This window comes from Phyllostomus discolor, chromosome 15 (genome assembly GCF_004126475.2).
Source record: "Phyllostomus discolor isolate MPI-MPIP mPhyDis1 chromosome 15, mPhyDis1.pri.v3, whole genome shotgun sequence".
NCBI lineage: Eukaryota > Metazoa > Chordata > Mammalia > Chiroptera > Phyllostomidae > Phyllostomus > Phyllostomus discolor.
In genome coordinates, this window is record NC_040917.2 from 5,454,245 (window position 1) to 5,469,818 (window position 15,574).

The window sequence follows — 15,574 nt, forward strand, 5'->3', positions numbered from 1 at the left end:
TGTTTTATGTACGATATTGAAGTAAGCACCCTATGTTTCAGAGTGAACACAGCTTAACACTTTTATCCTTAACCAGATGGCTTGTTTCTGGCTTTGTTTGGCTCTTGTTACATCAAATATGTTTTTTTTTTTTTAATTAGCCTTTGAGACAAAAGCATACACAGTGTTCCCTTGATGGATTGAACTGCGGCTCACTGCCGCTGTCGAGGGGCAGCCACGTCCAGCCAGCGGACGGAGAACTGGCAACGTGGCCAAAAAGTACTTTAAACATTTATTGGCAACATGTGCACAGAGCACCAATGTGAGTGCGGGATGAAGGCTCAGCTACACTCGGGTGCGTCACGGTGAACGTGGGCGGGGACTGAATGCTCAGCCTCTCGCAGGTGCTCTCGGTGGACGTGGGCGGGGACTGAATGCTCAGCCTTGCGCAAGTGCGTCATGGTGGACGTGGGTGGGGACTGAACGCTCCCTCCGCGAGCGTGGTCTCATTGCGTTGTCCTCGCTGCTCAGAGTGTTGCTGGGAGGTTAGTTACTGCTCCCGCCGCCGTCCTGCCGCTGAAGGGGTCACGGCTTCACCTGCACCATTGATGTGCTGGAGATTAGAGCAGGAGTGCTGGAACTGGGAATCACAAACATTTCTCAGAGAAAGAATGCTTGAAATATATATATGTCAATATTCTATGACTACAATATATCCTGTATATATACTATATGCTACATTGATATATAAATTAGCATGTTTAGATAAAGTTCCCCCAGGCACAAGTGGTACCCTAGAGCAGAGGCTGACAACCACAGCCCCCACAGGCCAAATCTAGCCTAGTGCCCATGTTTATAAGGTTTTATTGAAACACTCCTATGTTTACGTACTAAACTTCGTTGCTCTCATGCAGTAACCACAGAGTTGAGTAGTCATAAAAGGGACCATGACCCACACAGCGGAAGAGTTGGTGGAGCCCTGCCCCAGGTCTGTAGCCGCATCTCCCCTTGAAGGTCGCCAACAGCGTGTGGGTGCACCTTGGTGCTCCATGCTGGGAGAGGATCTCAGCCTCTCCTTGTGTCTGCTCTATCCCGGGCCCCTCTGTCAATACTCCGGCGGGACCGCCACTGTGTTCCCCGTTCCCTCGCTCCAGACTGTGAGCTCCCGGGGGGCGGGCTGCGGTCATCCCTGGGTCACGGAGAGGCAGTCACTCGCTGCCTCGGATCCTGGAGTGGGCCCAGGGAGGCCAGGCAGGACTTGTCACTGGGACAGGCTGCAGTGACAGAGCCTGGGGGGCCTGGAGGAAGGGAGGGAACGCCAAGTTGGTTTAAAGGGTTAACTGGGTGGGAAGGGGTGGGGGTGTCACACAGTGAGCAGCCCACGGAAAGGCCTGGAAGGGAGACAGCTGACAGCGTCCCCTTTGGGGGGTGTGGGCAGTGCGGTTCACGCGGGTGTCTGGGCGGGGCCGTGCAGGACAGGTGGGGGGCACCGCTGGCCTGGCCCTGCGCTGGTCGGACTCTGGTTGTGTGGAACCAGCCACAGCGCCACGTAGGGTCTGGGAGTTGTTTATTCTCAGCTGCAGCTTGTTATCAGCAGCTCCCCACAGATCCAGAAGTATTTCCGGCTCTGGGATGTGAGTTGCGGCGCAGTTAGGAGGCCGTGTTTTGTGCCAAACGTGAGTGTGTCATTAAAGAGACACGCACGTTGGTGAGTGGCCCTTCTGCCTTCGGTCCTTAAATCTTTGTGACTCAATGTAGGTAGTCCAGAAGTTTGAATTTTTTTAAAAAGTCAAATGTAAGAAAAAACAATTTTTAAAAAAATTTAAACCAAATGTCAGTGCTACCCTTCCAGTCGTGCAGGGGAGGGCGCACAGAACGGGCTGCTCCGCACGCTATTCAGCCGCCGAAGGAAGGAAGTGTGCGCTGATAACGAGGCTGCAGCCTGAGTCACACACTTGCTGCCGAGTGCAGACAGCCCGGCACAGAAGCTCACGTGTCGTGGGATTCCGTTTACGTGACGTGTTCGGGGTAGCCACGGAGCAGACTGGTGGTTGTGGGGGCGGGGTGGCCATGCCTAGTGGGGGCGTGGGTTTCCTTTGCGGGCAAATGTGCCGGCACTGGATGGGGGGTGGCCGCACAGCACTGTGATTCCGAAATGCCACTGGATTGATCACTTAAAATGCTTTGTTTCGAGTGATGTTGATTTTGCCTCAACCTTGAAAAGAAAAATTGCCTAGGAGAGAAAAGCAAATGCAAATGTAGTCTTTTTTGACTGTTCAGTCTGTTAAATAGAAAGATGTTTTGAATTTTAAAAAGCTGGTAAAGGGCACTGGAGTGCTGACCCAGTCAGGTGCGGAGACCCGTGCAGCCGAGGCCATGGCCCCCGGTGATGGCCCAGCTGACACCCCCCCGTGCTTCTCTTGACAGAAGTGGAGAAAACCCGCTGCCAGCTGGAGCGTGAGCACATCCTGGAGACAGCTGGTGTGACGGGCCCACAGCACCCCCTGCCCTTGGGGCTGTTTGTGCCCGAGTGTGACGAGTACGGGAACTACGTGCCCACCCAGTGCCACGGCAGCACCGGCTACTGCTGGTGTGTGGACCGCGACGGCCGAGAACTGGAGGGCACCAGGACCAGGATGAGGCCCCCCTGTAAGTTGGGGCCAGCGTGTGCTTGGGCCTGGGCCGCAGACAGGCCTGCAGACCAGCGTTTCCAGTGCCTGTGAGCGTCTCGGGGTGGGGGGGTCCTGCCGGGGACACAGTTGTCGCTTTCTGCCGCCCTCGGTCCTGAGAGCTCCCCTGGCTTGAGCCCCATTCCCTCCCTCTCTCTCTCTGCCCCTCCCATGCTCTCTCCCCTTACCCTCCCCTCCCCTTGCGTGCAAGAGACCAGCGGCCCCTGCGGCAGCCACGCTGTGGCTGGCAGCAGAGAGGGCACGTGAGCCCCAGGTGACTCCCTGTAGTGGGCAGCCAGGCCTTCCAGCGTCCCCACACTGGGACCCCGCAGGCTGGTAGGTACCCCGGTGCCTGGCCTCCTCGGGCAGCGGGGAGGAACAGTTCTCGCCCTGGGACCCCGGCCTCCTCCACAGTTGTGCCCGGGGCCATGTAGGCCCCAGGCCATGTAGGATGCAAGCAGGTTTCCACAGCTGTGGCCATGGGACCCAGGTGTCCCGATACCCATCTGGTGCCCCTACCCTGCAGCACGGGCTGCCTGTCCCCTCCTGGGATCCTCTTGTCAGGTGAGCCAGGGAGCCATGCTCCGAGACAAGGCCAGCAGCAAGGAGGCAAGGCCCAGTCCCAGGGAGAGGCAGCCCCTGGTCGTCACGTGCTCTGGAAAGGCCGGAGGGCATGCTGCTGCAGTGGGCGTGAGGCCGCCCACCTCGGGCCAGTTCACTGACAGTCTGTATTGCACAAAGTTCAGCAGCGTCCACTGTATGGAGCTCCCTGTGGGCAGGGCTCTCAGGGCTGCCATGCTGCTGTTCCCTGCTGTGGCCCGTGTCCAAAGCAGGCGTGCACAACGAGGCAACTTCGGTTTCTGTGACACTCAGCCCTGCACTGTCTTCCTCACCAGCGCCCTGCGCGGTCTTTTTGCTCCCGTGCTTTGTATGCCTGCGGTCTGTGGTGGCATGCAGGTGACGTGACCTGGCGTGTGTGTGTGTGTGCATGAGTGTGCACAGGCGTGTGTGGGTGTGCATTCCTGCTGCCCTCAGGCCTTGCTCACTGACCTCTCCTGCCCCCTAGGTCTGAGTACAGTAGCTCCTCCGATTCACCAGCGACCTTTGGTTCCTCCCACTGTGATCCCCCTGCCCCCTGGGACCCACTTACTCTTTGCCCAGACTGGGAAGATAGAGCGCCTCCCACTGGAGGGAAGCACCATGCGGAAGACAGACGCCAAGACTTTGCTGCATGCCCCGGTGAGTGCTGGCTTGTAGTGCCTGGTGACGCTTCGATGACCTGGGGACACAGCAGGGTGTAGCCAGACCACCTCTCAGAGAAGCCTGCCCCGGTCTCGTGCCCTCTCCTGCTTTGTCTGTCATCATGGCTCTCAGCACACCTGCCACACACACGCTGGTGCATGTGCTGTGGATCAGACGTGTGCCCTCCTGCCAAGAATAGGAGACCCGAGACAAGAAACCACCCATCTGTTTCACGGACCGTTCGTTCCGTGGTGGGGTCCCAGGATGGCGCTTTGGTGCTCGAACTGCTCATGGCACGCAAGGGTGCATGGCCTGGGTGTTCTCCTGCTGCCCTGGGAGATGGGGACCCTGAGGGTGGCCTCTCTTCCTCCTGGGCAGCCTCCTGCACACACTCGCCGTGGGGACGGCTTACTTCTCTGGGAAAGGCAGCCCCCCCACCCCCCAAGACCAGGGGCAGAGGCGGAGTGTCCATGAGGCTCTGGGAGCCGAGAGTGGAGGTGGGAGGGGCCAATGCACAGGGGGAGTGTCCGCTGTGTACTTCAGGTTTTTCATTTATCACCACTTCACTTGTTTTAACTGTCACTTGGCAGCGTTAAGCACATCCACAGTGTTGTGCAATCTTCATCACACTCTGTTTATAATTTCTCTGTTTCTGCCACTTTCCAGCACCCCGACCTGACGTTTTATGCCCGTTCAAAGTGAACTCTGTTTTTCTTCCTCCCGAGCCCCTGGCGACCGGCCTTCTGCTTTCTGTCTCTATGAACTTGGCCTTCCTAAGCACTTCATGTAAGGAAAATCACACAGTGTCTGTCCTCTCGTAAGGGGCTCACGTCACCCAGCATGATGTCCTCAAGGTTTGTCCGCGTTGTAGCAGGTGTCGGCATTCCCTTTTCAAGGCCGATGGTGTTCCGTCGCGTGGGCGTCGGGTCTCCTATTCCGTCACGTGGGTGTCGGAACACAATCTTGATATATTCTGGATATTAAACCCCTTATCAGATACGTGATTTGCAAATATTTTCTCCCCTTTCAGGGGTTGCCTTTCACTCTGCTGATTGTGTTCTTTCATGCACAGCCGCATTTTACTCGTTTGCTCATCAGAGGACAGGGTCGCTTCCACCATTTGGCTGCTGTGTGTAGCGCTGCCGTGAACACGCATGTGCAGATATTTGAGTCCTGCTTTCCCTTCTTTCGGGTGTAACTCAGGTGTGGAATTGCTGAATCACGCGGTAGCTCGGTTTTTAATTTTCCAAGGACCTGCTGCTGTTCCGTTCCCCCGAACAGCAGTGCTGTGCGCATTCCCACCAGCAGAGCCCAGGGCCTCCCGTTTCTGCCACCTCGCCAGCACCTGCTTTCCGCTCCTTGACAGTAACCCCCCTAACAGATGTGAAGTGCTCTTGTTGCTGTTTTGTTTTGTGTTTCTCTACTGATGAGCAACAGAGAGCATGTCCTCATGCACTTGTGGGCCATTCGTGTGTCTTTGGGAAAATCTGTATTCATATTCTTCGCTCATTTGGTCATTAGGCGTTTTTTTTGTTGTCATTGAGTTGTAGGAGTTCTTGATACAGTCTAGATATTAAACCCCTTAGCAGATACGTGATTTGCAAATATTTTCTCCCCTTTCAGGGTTGCCTTTCACTCTGCTGATTGTGTTCTTTCATGCACAGATGTTTTTAATTTTGATCAAGTCTAATTTATCTATTTTTGTTTTTAATGTCCTATCCCAGAAATCATTGCCACATCCAATGATACGAGGCTCCCCTGTTTCCTGCTGAGAGTTTTGTAGTTCAGCTCTCACACTGAGGTCTCTGGTTCATTAGAACTGATTCTTGTGTGCGGTGTGAGGTGAGCATCTCTGTGTCCTTTTTGACCTGACTCCTGAGGGAAAAGTGTCTGCTGAGAACCCCGATTTTCCCACCAAAGGTCATCCTGCTCCTCCACCTCTGTGGTCCCCAGAGCCTTGCTTTGCATTTTCAGATACATTTCAGAGTAAGCTTGTAAGTTTCTGCCCACCTCCCATCCCCAACATAAGCCTGCTGGGATTCTGATGAAGATGGTTTAGGATCTTTAACTCTATTTAGGGAGAATTGGTATTTCAGCAATATCATATCTTATAATCCACTACACTAATTATCTCTTCATTTATTTGGGTCTTCTTTAATTTCATTCTACATTGTTTGGTAGATTCAGTGTAGAATATTGCACATTTAAAAACATTCTTAAATACTTTGAGTTCGATGCTATTGTAAACACTATTGTTTTCAAATTTTATTTTTTGCTAGTAAAGATACAATTTTATAGTGACCTTGCTAGGTTCAATAATTAGTTATAATAGTTTTATAGTTTCCCCAGGATTTTCAACACTCATATTGGCTTGGAATAGAGTGGTTTTATCTCTTCCCAATATTTATGTCTTATATTTCTTTTTTTAATGATCTTCAAGTAGGCAAAAAAATGTTTAAAGATTTTATTTATTTATTTTTAGACAGAAGGGAAGGGAGAGAGGAAAAGAGGGAGAGAAACATCAATGTGTGGTTGTGTCTTGCACGCCCCCTACTGGGGACCTGGCCCATAACCCAGGCATGTGCCCTGACTGGGAATTGAACCGGCAGTCCTTTGATTCACAGGCCAGCACTCACTCCACTGAGCCACAGCAGCCAGGGCAGGTGGGCAAAAATTTTTTTAGATGATATACAAAAAGCATTAGCTATAAGAAAAAAATAAATTGGACTTAATAAAAATTAAAAACTTTTTTTTCAAAAACCCTGTTAAGCAAACGAAAAAGTAAGCTGTATACTGAGAGAAAATATAACACACATACACTTACATGCATAGGTAGATGACAAAAGGCTTTTATCTGAAATATGTAAAGAACTCACACAACTCAATAACAAACATTTTAAAGTGGACAAAAGACTAGAAGACACTTGATGAAACAAAGCACAGAGGCACCTGGGTCGCTGTGGTGCTCCAGGGCGGCCCGTTCTCATCCCCCATCTGTGCTTCCAGGACAAAGTCATCATCGGACTGGCCTTCGACTGCGTGGACAAGATGGTTTACTGGACCGACATCAGCGAGCCTTCCATTGGGAGAGCCAGCCTGCTTGGCGGGGAGCCAACCACCATCATCCGGCAAGGTGGGTGAGGGAGGGCCTGTCTTCCGCTGAGTGGATGCTGCCCACAGGACATGGTGACCTCTGAGGGGCTGGGTCTGTCCAGCATTCTCTGAGGAGTCCCCCGAGGACTCGTCCTTGAACCAGGAACCCCTCAGCTGGGATTCGTTGCTAGGCTACAAAGAATAAAACCAAAGTCAGGCAAGCGCATGCCTTTCTCTGAAACCGTGTGGCCAGTTTTAATGAACAGTAAAAGGCCAACCTCAACTGTGCAGCGAGGATGTGCATTTCACCCTCTGGCTGCTGAGCGTAGAGTTAGTCCTCGGAGTGTCTGCCCACTGTGTGCTCCGTTAGGGTTTCCCACCGGCAACAGGCACACGGACCACACAGGTGGAGGGTCACAAGCACACTGGCCAGCACTGCCCGTGATAGTTGAGTCTGTTCCCAAGACTGTTCATGTTAAGAGGTTGTCACGTCACCCCGGGGAAGGAGGTGTCTCTTCACTACCCACCCCGCACCCCGAGGGCTCAGACTGTCCCAGAGCAGCACAGCAGAGCAGGCCGAACTCTCGCTGACTTGCCTTTGTTGCACAACTGACAGCCACGTTCATGATGGTTTGGCACAGGCTGCTACCCCTTAACCTTTAACCTCAATTCCTTAACTTAGGGGTGCCGTTGTCAGCCAAGGACTCTATGTATTATTTTGATGCATACATTCAACAAGTCAACACTGTTTTACCTGGATGTGTTTTGTCAGCACTGAAGACTGACCGTTACAACAAAAATCCAAGGGCTCTGTACAAATCCCCGTGTGCTGGAGAGGGCAGCGGGCTTTCAGGAATTCTCCACCCAAAGATGTGCTCATGCTGGTGGTGCTTGTGTGAAATCATCCTGCGTCCTCCGCAGGACCCTCAAATCAAAGCTGCATCTTTAAAGTAGATGGCCTCACTGGGTGTTTCTCTTTCCTTGGGGCAGAAGGAAGCTTTTCCACTTTCCTGTGTCAATTTCCCTAACAGTTGATTTTCCGGAAGGTTCCTTTGCCCGTGGAGCAGCCCTTTTCCCTTCTCTGGCTCCCTCTTTGGTAAGAGATGATGCCACAGACATGCAGCTGAGGTTGAGACGAATGTGACCGGCATTGGACGCAGACCCGGCGTCCTTTTTTGGAAGCTAACGTGCTATTTCAACAACATCTGCTAGTTTTCATAGTTTGGTTTAGTGAACAGAAGTTCAGAAACGCCTTTTCGCATCCTGCCTCTCTCTGTTAAAAATGTGCCGTGATCTGCGATTTGACTTGGAAACCCAGTCGGGGGGGGGTGCAGGTCCTCGCCACTATTTCCGGTCACTTCTAAAGCTGATAATCGTCCAAGAAAGCTGGAAGGCCCGTCAGAAGCATTCCAGGTGGGGCCCACTGTGGGGACATGAGTAAACCCACGTGTGATATTGCAGAAGGAAGGGAATCGATTTTTGTTAGTGAAAAAGAGCAAGGAACTCCCACTGAAGCCTTCAGCACGGGGCAGGTCGGTGCATCGCTGGCGCGTGAGCGTGGCGGTGGGCTTCTCTTTGTCTCGTCTTCCTTATTTCATACAGTCCTGGGCTTCTCTTTCGTTCCTGGAGTTCAAGTCCTAGCGCAGTAACCTTCAGTGTGTCCTAATCTGTTTCCTGAGTATGTCGCCTTGCCGTCTTCGCTCCTCACCCCGACAGCACAGTGCAGGGTGGCGTCTCCAGGCCCCTGCTGGTGCCGTGGCCCATACAGAAGTGGCTCCTGGCTGGGGCGGGGCGGGGGGCCAGGGTTGCTTGCCTTTGGCCCTGCGGTCAGGACTGGGGCTTCCAGGGGGTCTTGTGAGGAGGCTCCCACTGAGCAGCCTCTCCCCTTTCGCTGTGCGTCTGAGCAGCTCCTGCCGCCTGCACGGGATGTGCTCCCTGCCAACGGAGCCCAGAGTTACGTGTTCTGGGTCCGTCTGGAAGTCTGGAGGGCCTTTGGAGGTCAGTCTTGCCGTCCCTTCACCTCTAGGAGCATGGGAAACGATTCCATCCTTTATAAATCTCCACTTGGAGTTTGAACAGTGAAGATCTCATTCGAGAGCTCTTTCTAGTTCTTAATAAACTGCCTGCGGTGGGTGCCTTTTGGGTCCTGGTGCTCCCAGCACCCGCAGTCACACGTGTGCCCACCATCCAGGGCAGGCCGCTGCAGGGGCTGAGGTCCTGCTCACTCCTGCACTGATGAGAAAGGAAACACAGGGCTCGAGGGTTTCCTCACGCCCCAGACCCCGCCGGGAGGGCAGCTTCCGCCTCCGGCCACAGTAAATGGCCTTCGACGTTCTTGTCAGACGAGGGGAAAGGCCCCTGAGTGACACCAGCAAACCCTGGTGGGGTTTTGGTTTCATTCCCATCGGGAGGCCGTGCCGCCCTGAGTGCCTGAGGAGCTGGGTGGGCGCTGAAGGTCCCCACCGTCGTCGGCCTGCCCTGTGGCAGCCCCTGCGTGAGGATCAGTTACTTACACCCCAGCGAAGACTCACCGAGTGTTGCTTGGGGTCCGTGACACCCCTTCTTTATACTCCTAATGCCTCATGTATTTTTTTCTCTGAAATGACCTTTTTTCCCCAATAGTGAATGAATTTGGTAAATCTGTTTCATTCCTCATCCTAGTAGCTTCCTGTGCCTCCCCTTTGCCTGTGGGATGATAAGCTGTAAGCTCATTAACACGGATACCCTAACCACATCTCTGGCCACTGTCAACCCTCAACGGTGTCCAGCCACACAATTACACACGGGTCACTTAGACCATGTCCGTCTTCCTTTAGATTTAGGAGCCCGCCCCACAACCTGAAAAACCCTCATGCAGGACCTTTGCCTGACAGACTCCTGTTGCTCCTTCAGGAGCCGGCTTCATGAATGTCACCTCCCCCAGGAAGCCTTCCCTGGTCTCCCCAGGCTGAGGCCAGTGACCCTCCCTGTGCTCCCAAGGGACCCAGAACTCAGATTTGGCTGTGGGTTCCTTAAAGGCATGGCCAAAGCTTCAGCACCGTTTGGACCTGGTTCCCAATGTGGTGCACAGGTGGTGGGTCCACCCAGGGAATGAGTGACATCTACTAATTTGCCACTTTGAGTATTACTTTATAACAACAAACATGTCATGGTGCAAGGATTGGACAACGTGTGAAACAGCACAGAATGATCAGAAAAACTGCTTTTCACCTGCTCAAAAAATCAGACCTGTTTTGTGTTTGCTTCTAGATCTTGGAAGCCCGGAAGGCATTGCCCTTGACCATCTTGGCCGCAACCTCTTCTGGACGGATTCCCGCCTGGATCGGATCGAAGTTGCGAAGCTGGACGGCACCCAGCGCCGGGTGCTGTTTGAGACCGACCTGGTGAACCCCAGGGGCATCGTGACGGACTCCGTGAGAGGGTGCGTGGTGTCAGTCTGCGAGCGTCTGCTGTCCCCGCCCCCGCCCCTGCCCCCGGGGGTGTCGGTGTGAGGCTCTGACTCCAGCGCCTCTCCCCTGACATGCATGGCTGCGGTGGGTGGCCGACAGCGACCCACAGTGAGACGCCAGAAGGTCTGTTACTGTCGGGGACTTGCTACCATGTTCCACTTTCACATCCTTTCCCGAGAGACTTTGTAAGTCGGGCATTTCCACGTGGGTTGAATGCGGATCAACAGCTGAGCTGTACGAACCTCAGCAGGGCATTGGGTATAAATGCACCCTCAGGGCCCTGCCCGGGGGCTGCCCAGCGCCCAGGCCGAGGAGACCCCTTCCGACGGTTTCGTCAGCGCCTCTGGCTTCGTCTCATTCTCCCTCTCCCAGCTGCAGGCTGTGAGCCTGACATACCGGGCCCCATGGGCCCCACGACACTCTGAGGCCACATCCCTTGTTCAGGGGCCGCCACCACCTGTGCCCAGGACGGGTGTGCTGAGCCTCCCTGGGCGGTGACAGCACGTGGGGCTCCCACGTGTTTGTGCCGCCTGTGGCGTCCTGTTCTGTTTTCCTCCTTTAATGACTCTGCGGAGGCGTTTGAGGGAAGGGGACTCGGTGCTCACAGAGCAGCCAGCTCAAATGCAGAGCCAGAGGGCAGCATGGCTCCGCCCCTCCACGTGCTTTTGACCCACCTGGTCATCGTGTCTGCTCACGGCTCCATCCAAGGCTCCTCCTCGGGGGGTTTTCAATATGCTTTCTCGTGCGTCTTCATTATTTCTCTTCCTCTTTCCCCGCCTATTCCTCCTCCAGGAACCTTTACTGGACAGACTGGAACAGAGACAACCCCAAAATTGAAACTTCCTACATGGATGGCACCAACCGGAGGGTCCTTGTGCACGAGGACCTGGGCCTGCCCAACGGGCTGACCTTTGATGCCTACTCATCCCAGCTCTGCTGGGTGGATGCAGGTGACCTCGGGGTGGGGCAGGCTTTTCTAAACCAAACAGTTACTGTCGGCCACACGGAGCCAGCCCAGGCCATACCTCAAGAGGATGTTACGGGAAAGGGCATCACTTTTCTTTCCTGCACAAAATAGCTGCACATCCTCGCTCTGAAATTTATTATTTCTCTGGGCTTGAGGTTCTCTGGGGTGGGGTCTCTCCCTCATCAAAGTCTAGGGTCAGCAAACCACAGCCCATAGGCCAGGCCGACCTGCCACCTGCTCCTATACCACCTGGTGTAGTAACCTGGGAGCTGGGAACAGTTTTCACATTTTTAAATGCTGTATTTTAATTGGCTACATAAATGCCTACACAGTGTCCTTGATTTTGCCTCGTGGCCCACAGAACCTAAAACAATTACTGTCTGGTTCTTCAGAAAAAGTTCGCCAACCCCAGAGCCTGTCCTCACCGTGATACCTAGTAATTCCCAACCTGTGTTCCTGTCGCTCACATTGTCCCCACAAGTGGGGACAGGGCAGGACTTGGAGCCAAGAGAGATGAAGTAGTACTGTTCCGACGTGTGTCTCCCGGCAGATGTGGGGTGCCCCTCGGGTGAGGGCTGTGGGCAGGGTGCTTAGTTGGGGCGGGACACCAACCATCCATCTGTGTCTGTTGAGAACCCACTCTGGTGCAGACCGTCAGGTACTGCTGGGGTACAGGGACCACGTCTTGAACTTGGGGCACATGGGGGTGGGGGCAAAGTGTGCTGGCTGAAGGAGCACAGCCTTGTGGCCGCGTGGGCACGGGCGCCAGGCCCTGCACAGTTGCTGACCAGCAAAGAGGCTTGGTTCTCGGCCTGCACTCAGGGAGGGGTCTGGAGAAGCCCCGGGGGGCATCGGGATGTGAGCCAGAGCTGGCCGGTGGCGGCGTTCCGGCCGAGCCCCGTGCTCCGGGAGTGGGCCTCTGCTCCTCTTACAGCTGCCCGCACAGCCGGGCTGAGGTGCCCGACAGAGGCGGGCGTCGGCCCACGGGGGCAGGAGAGGGTGGGGGCACAGCTCCCCAGCTCTGAGGGGCACGCCCCCCATGTTCTCTGGGACCCGCCATTCGAACACCAGCCCTCTCGCCCTCGCTCTCGCTGCTCCTGTCCCGTGACACAAAGGGGCCATTTCTTGTGCGAACAATGAGTGGCCTGTTCCCCTCACGCAGGCACCAGCAGGGCCGAGTGCCTGCAGCCAGGGCAGTCCAGCCGACGCAGGGTCCTTGAAGGGCTCCAGTATCCTTTCTCGGTCACGAGCTTCGGGAAGAATCTGTACTACACGGACTGGAAGACGTACGTCAGCGGCCGCCAGCCCTGCCACTCTCCACCTCGGGGGAGGGGGGCGCTGCCGAGCCCTTCCCATCGGCCTCTTGGCTTGGCCTCCAAGATGCCCCCTCCGGTCGTCGGAGATGGGCAAGGCGGGGCTCCTGGGTGGGGGCAGGGGGTACCACTTATAATGTAGATGCTGCAGGGTGGGTGGCAGTTTCAGTCGGTGAACTTGAGCTTGCTGAGTGCTGGGCACGTCTGCCGTTTCCCCAGGCACTGGCCCAGGGTCCCTTGGCTGGTGGGCTCCATGCCCACTCTGTGCCTCTGCTTCCTCATTGTCCTTAAACTGCAGGACACCGCAGCCCCGTCTTGACCGCCCCTTCCTGCACAAAGGAGGGTTCAGCCCAGCCGGCGAGCCAGTGCTGCGGCCAGGGCTGTCTGTAGACAGCCGATTTCCCAGCTTGGAATTTGGTGCTGGGTGGGGAGGAAACCAGCTGATCCCTGTCCTGCTTTAGGAGATAGAACAGTGCAGGCTTGACCCAGCCCAGAGGAGGGAGGGAGGGAGGGATGGCTAGAAAGCAAGGCTGGCCAGTGTATCTGTTTACAGCCTCTGATTTCCTCCCGAACTACGAGGGAGGCTGGTCTGTAGAGAACGCTTGGGCCATCAGGCGTGTTCCCCCTTCTGCCCTTTGGTTCTTGCAGGAATTCCGTGATCGCCGTTGACCTCGCTGTTTCCAAAGAGACGGATGCCTTCCACCCCCACAAGCAGGCCCGGCTGTACGGCATCACCACCGCCCTGCCTCAGTGTCCCCAAGGTAACTCGGCTCTGCTCTGACTGTCCAGGGCCAAGGCCCCCGGCTCAGGGCCCGTCCTCTGGCTGCTACCGGCGCAGCCTCTGGTGGTCCCGATCACATGTTCCTTCCGTCAGGGCCTGCCTTAATTCTTGCCAGGGAGGGGGGCCAGGTAAAGAGAAAACGGGAGGGAATGAGGTGGGCAGGGGCGAGGAAAGGTGGGCAGGGGTGAGGAAAGGTGGGCAGGGGGGAGGAAAGGTGCTGAATCTCAGGCTGGGTCGAGACGTGTGGGGTCTTCAGGTTCCAAACAGGAGCGTCAGTGTTAGGGTCTCTGCTGCTCGGGAAGCCCATCTGTTCGGTCTAAAGGCAACAATAATTAATAACCAACATAATTACAAGCATGAACACCTTCCTGTGAGCTGGCACGTTACACAGACTAACTCACTCAGCCTTCCAGGGGCTCTGTGTTCCTTAGTTCATTCCGCCCTCACAGCCGCCCGACCAGGGCAGCACTGCAGTGTGCTCACTTTGTAAGGAAGGAAACGGGAGCCGCGAGGCCCAAAGGCACACAGCGGACAGCGGCGGAGCTGGGGGCCTCTAGGCAGCCTGGCTGCCGAGCCTGGGCTGTCCCTTCAGGACCTCTCCCCTTACACACTCTCCTCCCTGCTTCCCCCCTCCCCCCGAGTCAAGGGCACAGCCCGCCGGGCAGGCTAGATGGAGGGTGCTTTGTGCTTTGAAACTCCGACTCCACGTTACACTGAGAGGAAGAGCACTCTCCCTGAGACCCCCGTGGCCCCCAGAGCAGCAGGCGGGGCTCTTGCCCACCTGGCGAATCCCGGAGGATGAGGAGGCAGCCAGGAGACGAGCTTAGCTGAGTGCCTGGCACAGCCTTCCCTGGTATTGCCGCCTTTTCCAGGTCACAACTACTGCGCAGTGAACAATGGTGGCTGCACGCACCTCTGCTTGGCCACCCCGGGAGGCAGGACCTGCCGTTGCCCGGACAACACCCTGGGAGTGGACTGCATCGAGCACAAGTGAAGATGAGAGTGCCTTGTTCCCTCACTGCGCATTCCGCAGCAGCACCCTAGTCGAAGGGCCCGGACGAAAAACTGTCTGACCTGGTGGCTGGGTGACCACCAGCCTGAGCCTCAACAACGTGCCCCTCACTGTTCCCCAAAACATCAGCCCTGAGCTTCCGGAACGGGAAAGTCTCTGTACCTACCCAAAGGCAGAACCCCCCCCCCCCCCCCAAACCCTCAGACAAGTGTACGCAGCCCAAATGAGGGTTATATGCCCCGCCCCAGAGCCCCGGAACCGTTCCCCAACAGAGTGCCCCAAGGGTGCCCAGAACCTCCCAGGCCTGAGCCCCGCCCTGTGGCCTTACAAGTTCAGCGTCACTGACATGCTCGCCGTTTTGCTCCTTGACACACCAGCCAGGGCCACAGCCCATGGGCCCCGGAATCGGGAGGGAGCCTTCCGGGAATAATTGGAGTGTGTCTTCTCAGAGGCAGATGTATCCCCAAGAATCACAAGGTTTGGGGAACCCATGGGTGGTTTATATAGCCCAACCCATATGTTAGTTTCACTTTCTTTTTGTATTTATCGTTCATTCCATATCGAGCCCTCCATATCAAATGTGTGTCATGATTTTGTATAATTTTTATAACTATTTTTTAATGGTGAATTCTTAAACTGTGGAAACCATTGAAGGTGCTTACTAACTGTCCCCCCAGGTTATACCAGTGTGGATAATTCCCTGAGTTTACAGCTGTATAAATATTAGTGCTGAAAATAAAAAAAAATTGTTAATAAGTTTTCCTCTATCCTATTTGATGAAGGAATTTAATGTTGGGAGGTGGATTCACAGTGAAAAGGACCCTTGAGTCATCTGCAAGCCGGTGGGACCCCAGTGTCAGGGGCTGGGCGGGTTCCTGGGCGAGTTGGCAGATATCTGAGGGGCTTGTAAGTGACTTGAACATGAACTCAGTCGCAGACCCCAAACCACCCTTTTGGACGCTGTTTTCACTGTTGAGGAAAATTTCCATCTCCTGGTTCAGTTCTGAAGATGAGCCGTTTCCCCTCCCCCCTCCAGAAGGAACATGCACCTGGAAGTCAGCTCTGACCC

At 55.1% G+C, this 15,574-nt stretch overlaps 1 protein-coding gene across 1 annotated transcript in view; it reads left to right on the plus strand.

Annotated features, from left to right (window-relative positions):
• Window positions 1–15,261, plus strand: part of NID1 (nidogen 1) — a 70,936-nt gene extending 55,675 nt beyond the window's left edge. The window contains exons 13-20 of the mRNA XM_028531307.2: window positions 2,407–2,628; window positions 3,715–3,887; window positions 6,897–7,023; window positions 10,233–10,404; window positions 11,225–11,382; window positions 12,562–12,685; window positions 13,361–13,473; window positions 14,366–15,261. Coding sequence (XP_028387108.1) covers window positions 2,407–2,628; window positions 3,715–3,887; window positions 6,897–7,023; window positions 10,233–10,404; window positions 11,225–11,382; window positions 12,562–12,685; window positions 13,361–13,473; window positions 14,366–14,487 — 1,211 coding nt within the window. The 3' untranslated portion in view covers window positions 14,488–15,261. The remainder of the gene's footprint in view (window positions 1–2,406; window positions 2,629–3,714; window positions 3,888–6,896; window positions 7,024–10,232; window positions 10,405–11,224; window positions 11,383–12,561; window positions 12,686–13,360; window positions 13,474–14,365) is intronic.
• The last annotated feature ends 313 nt before the right edge of the window (window positions 15,262–15,574 follow it).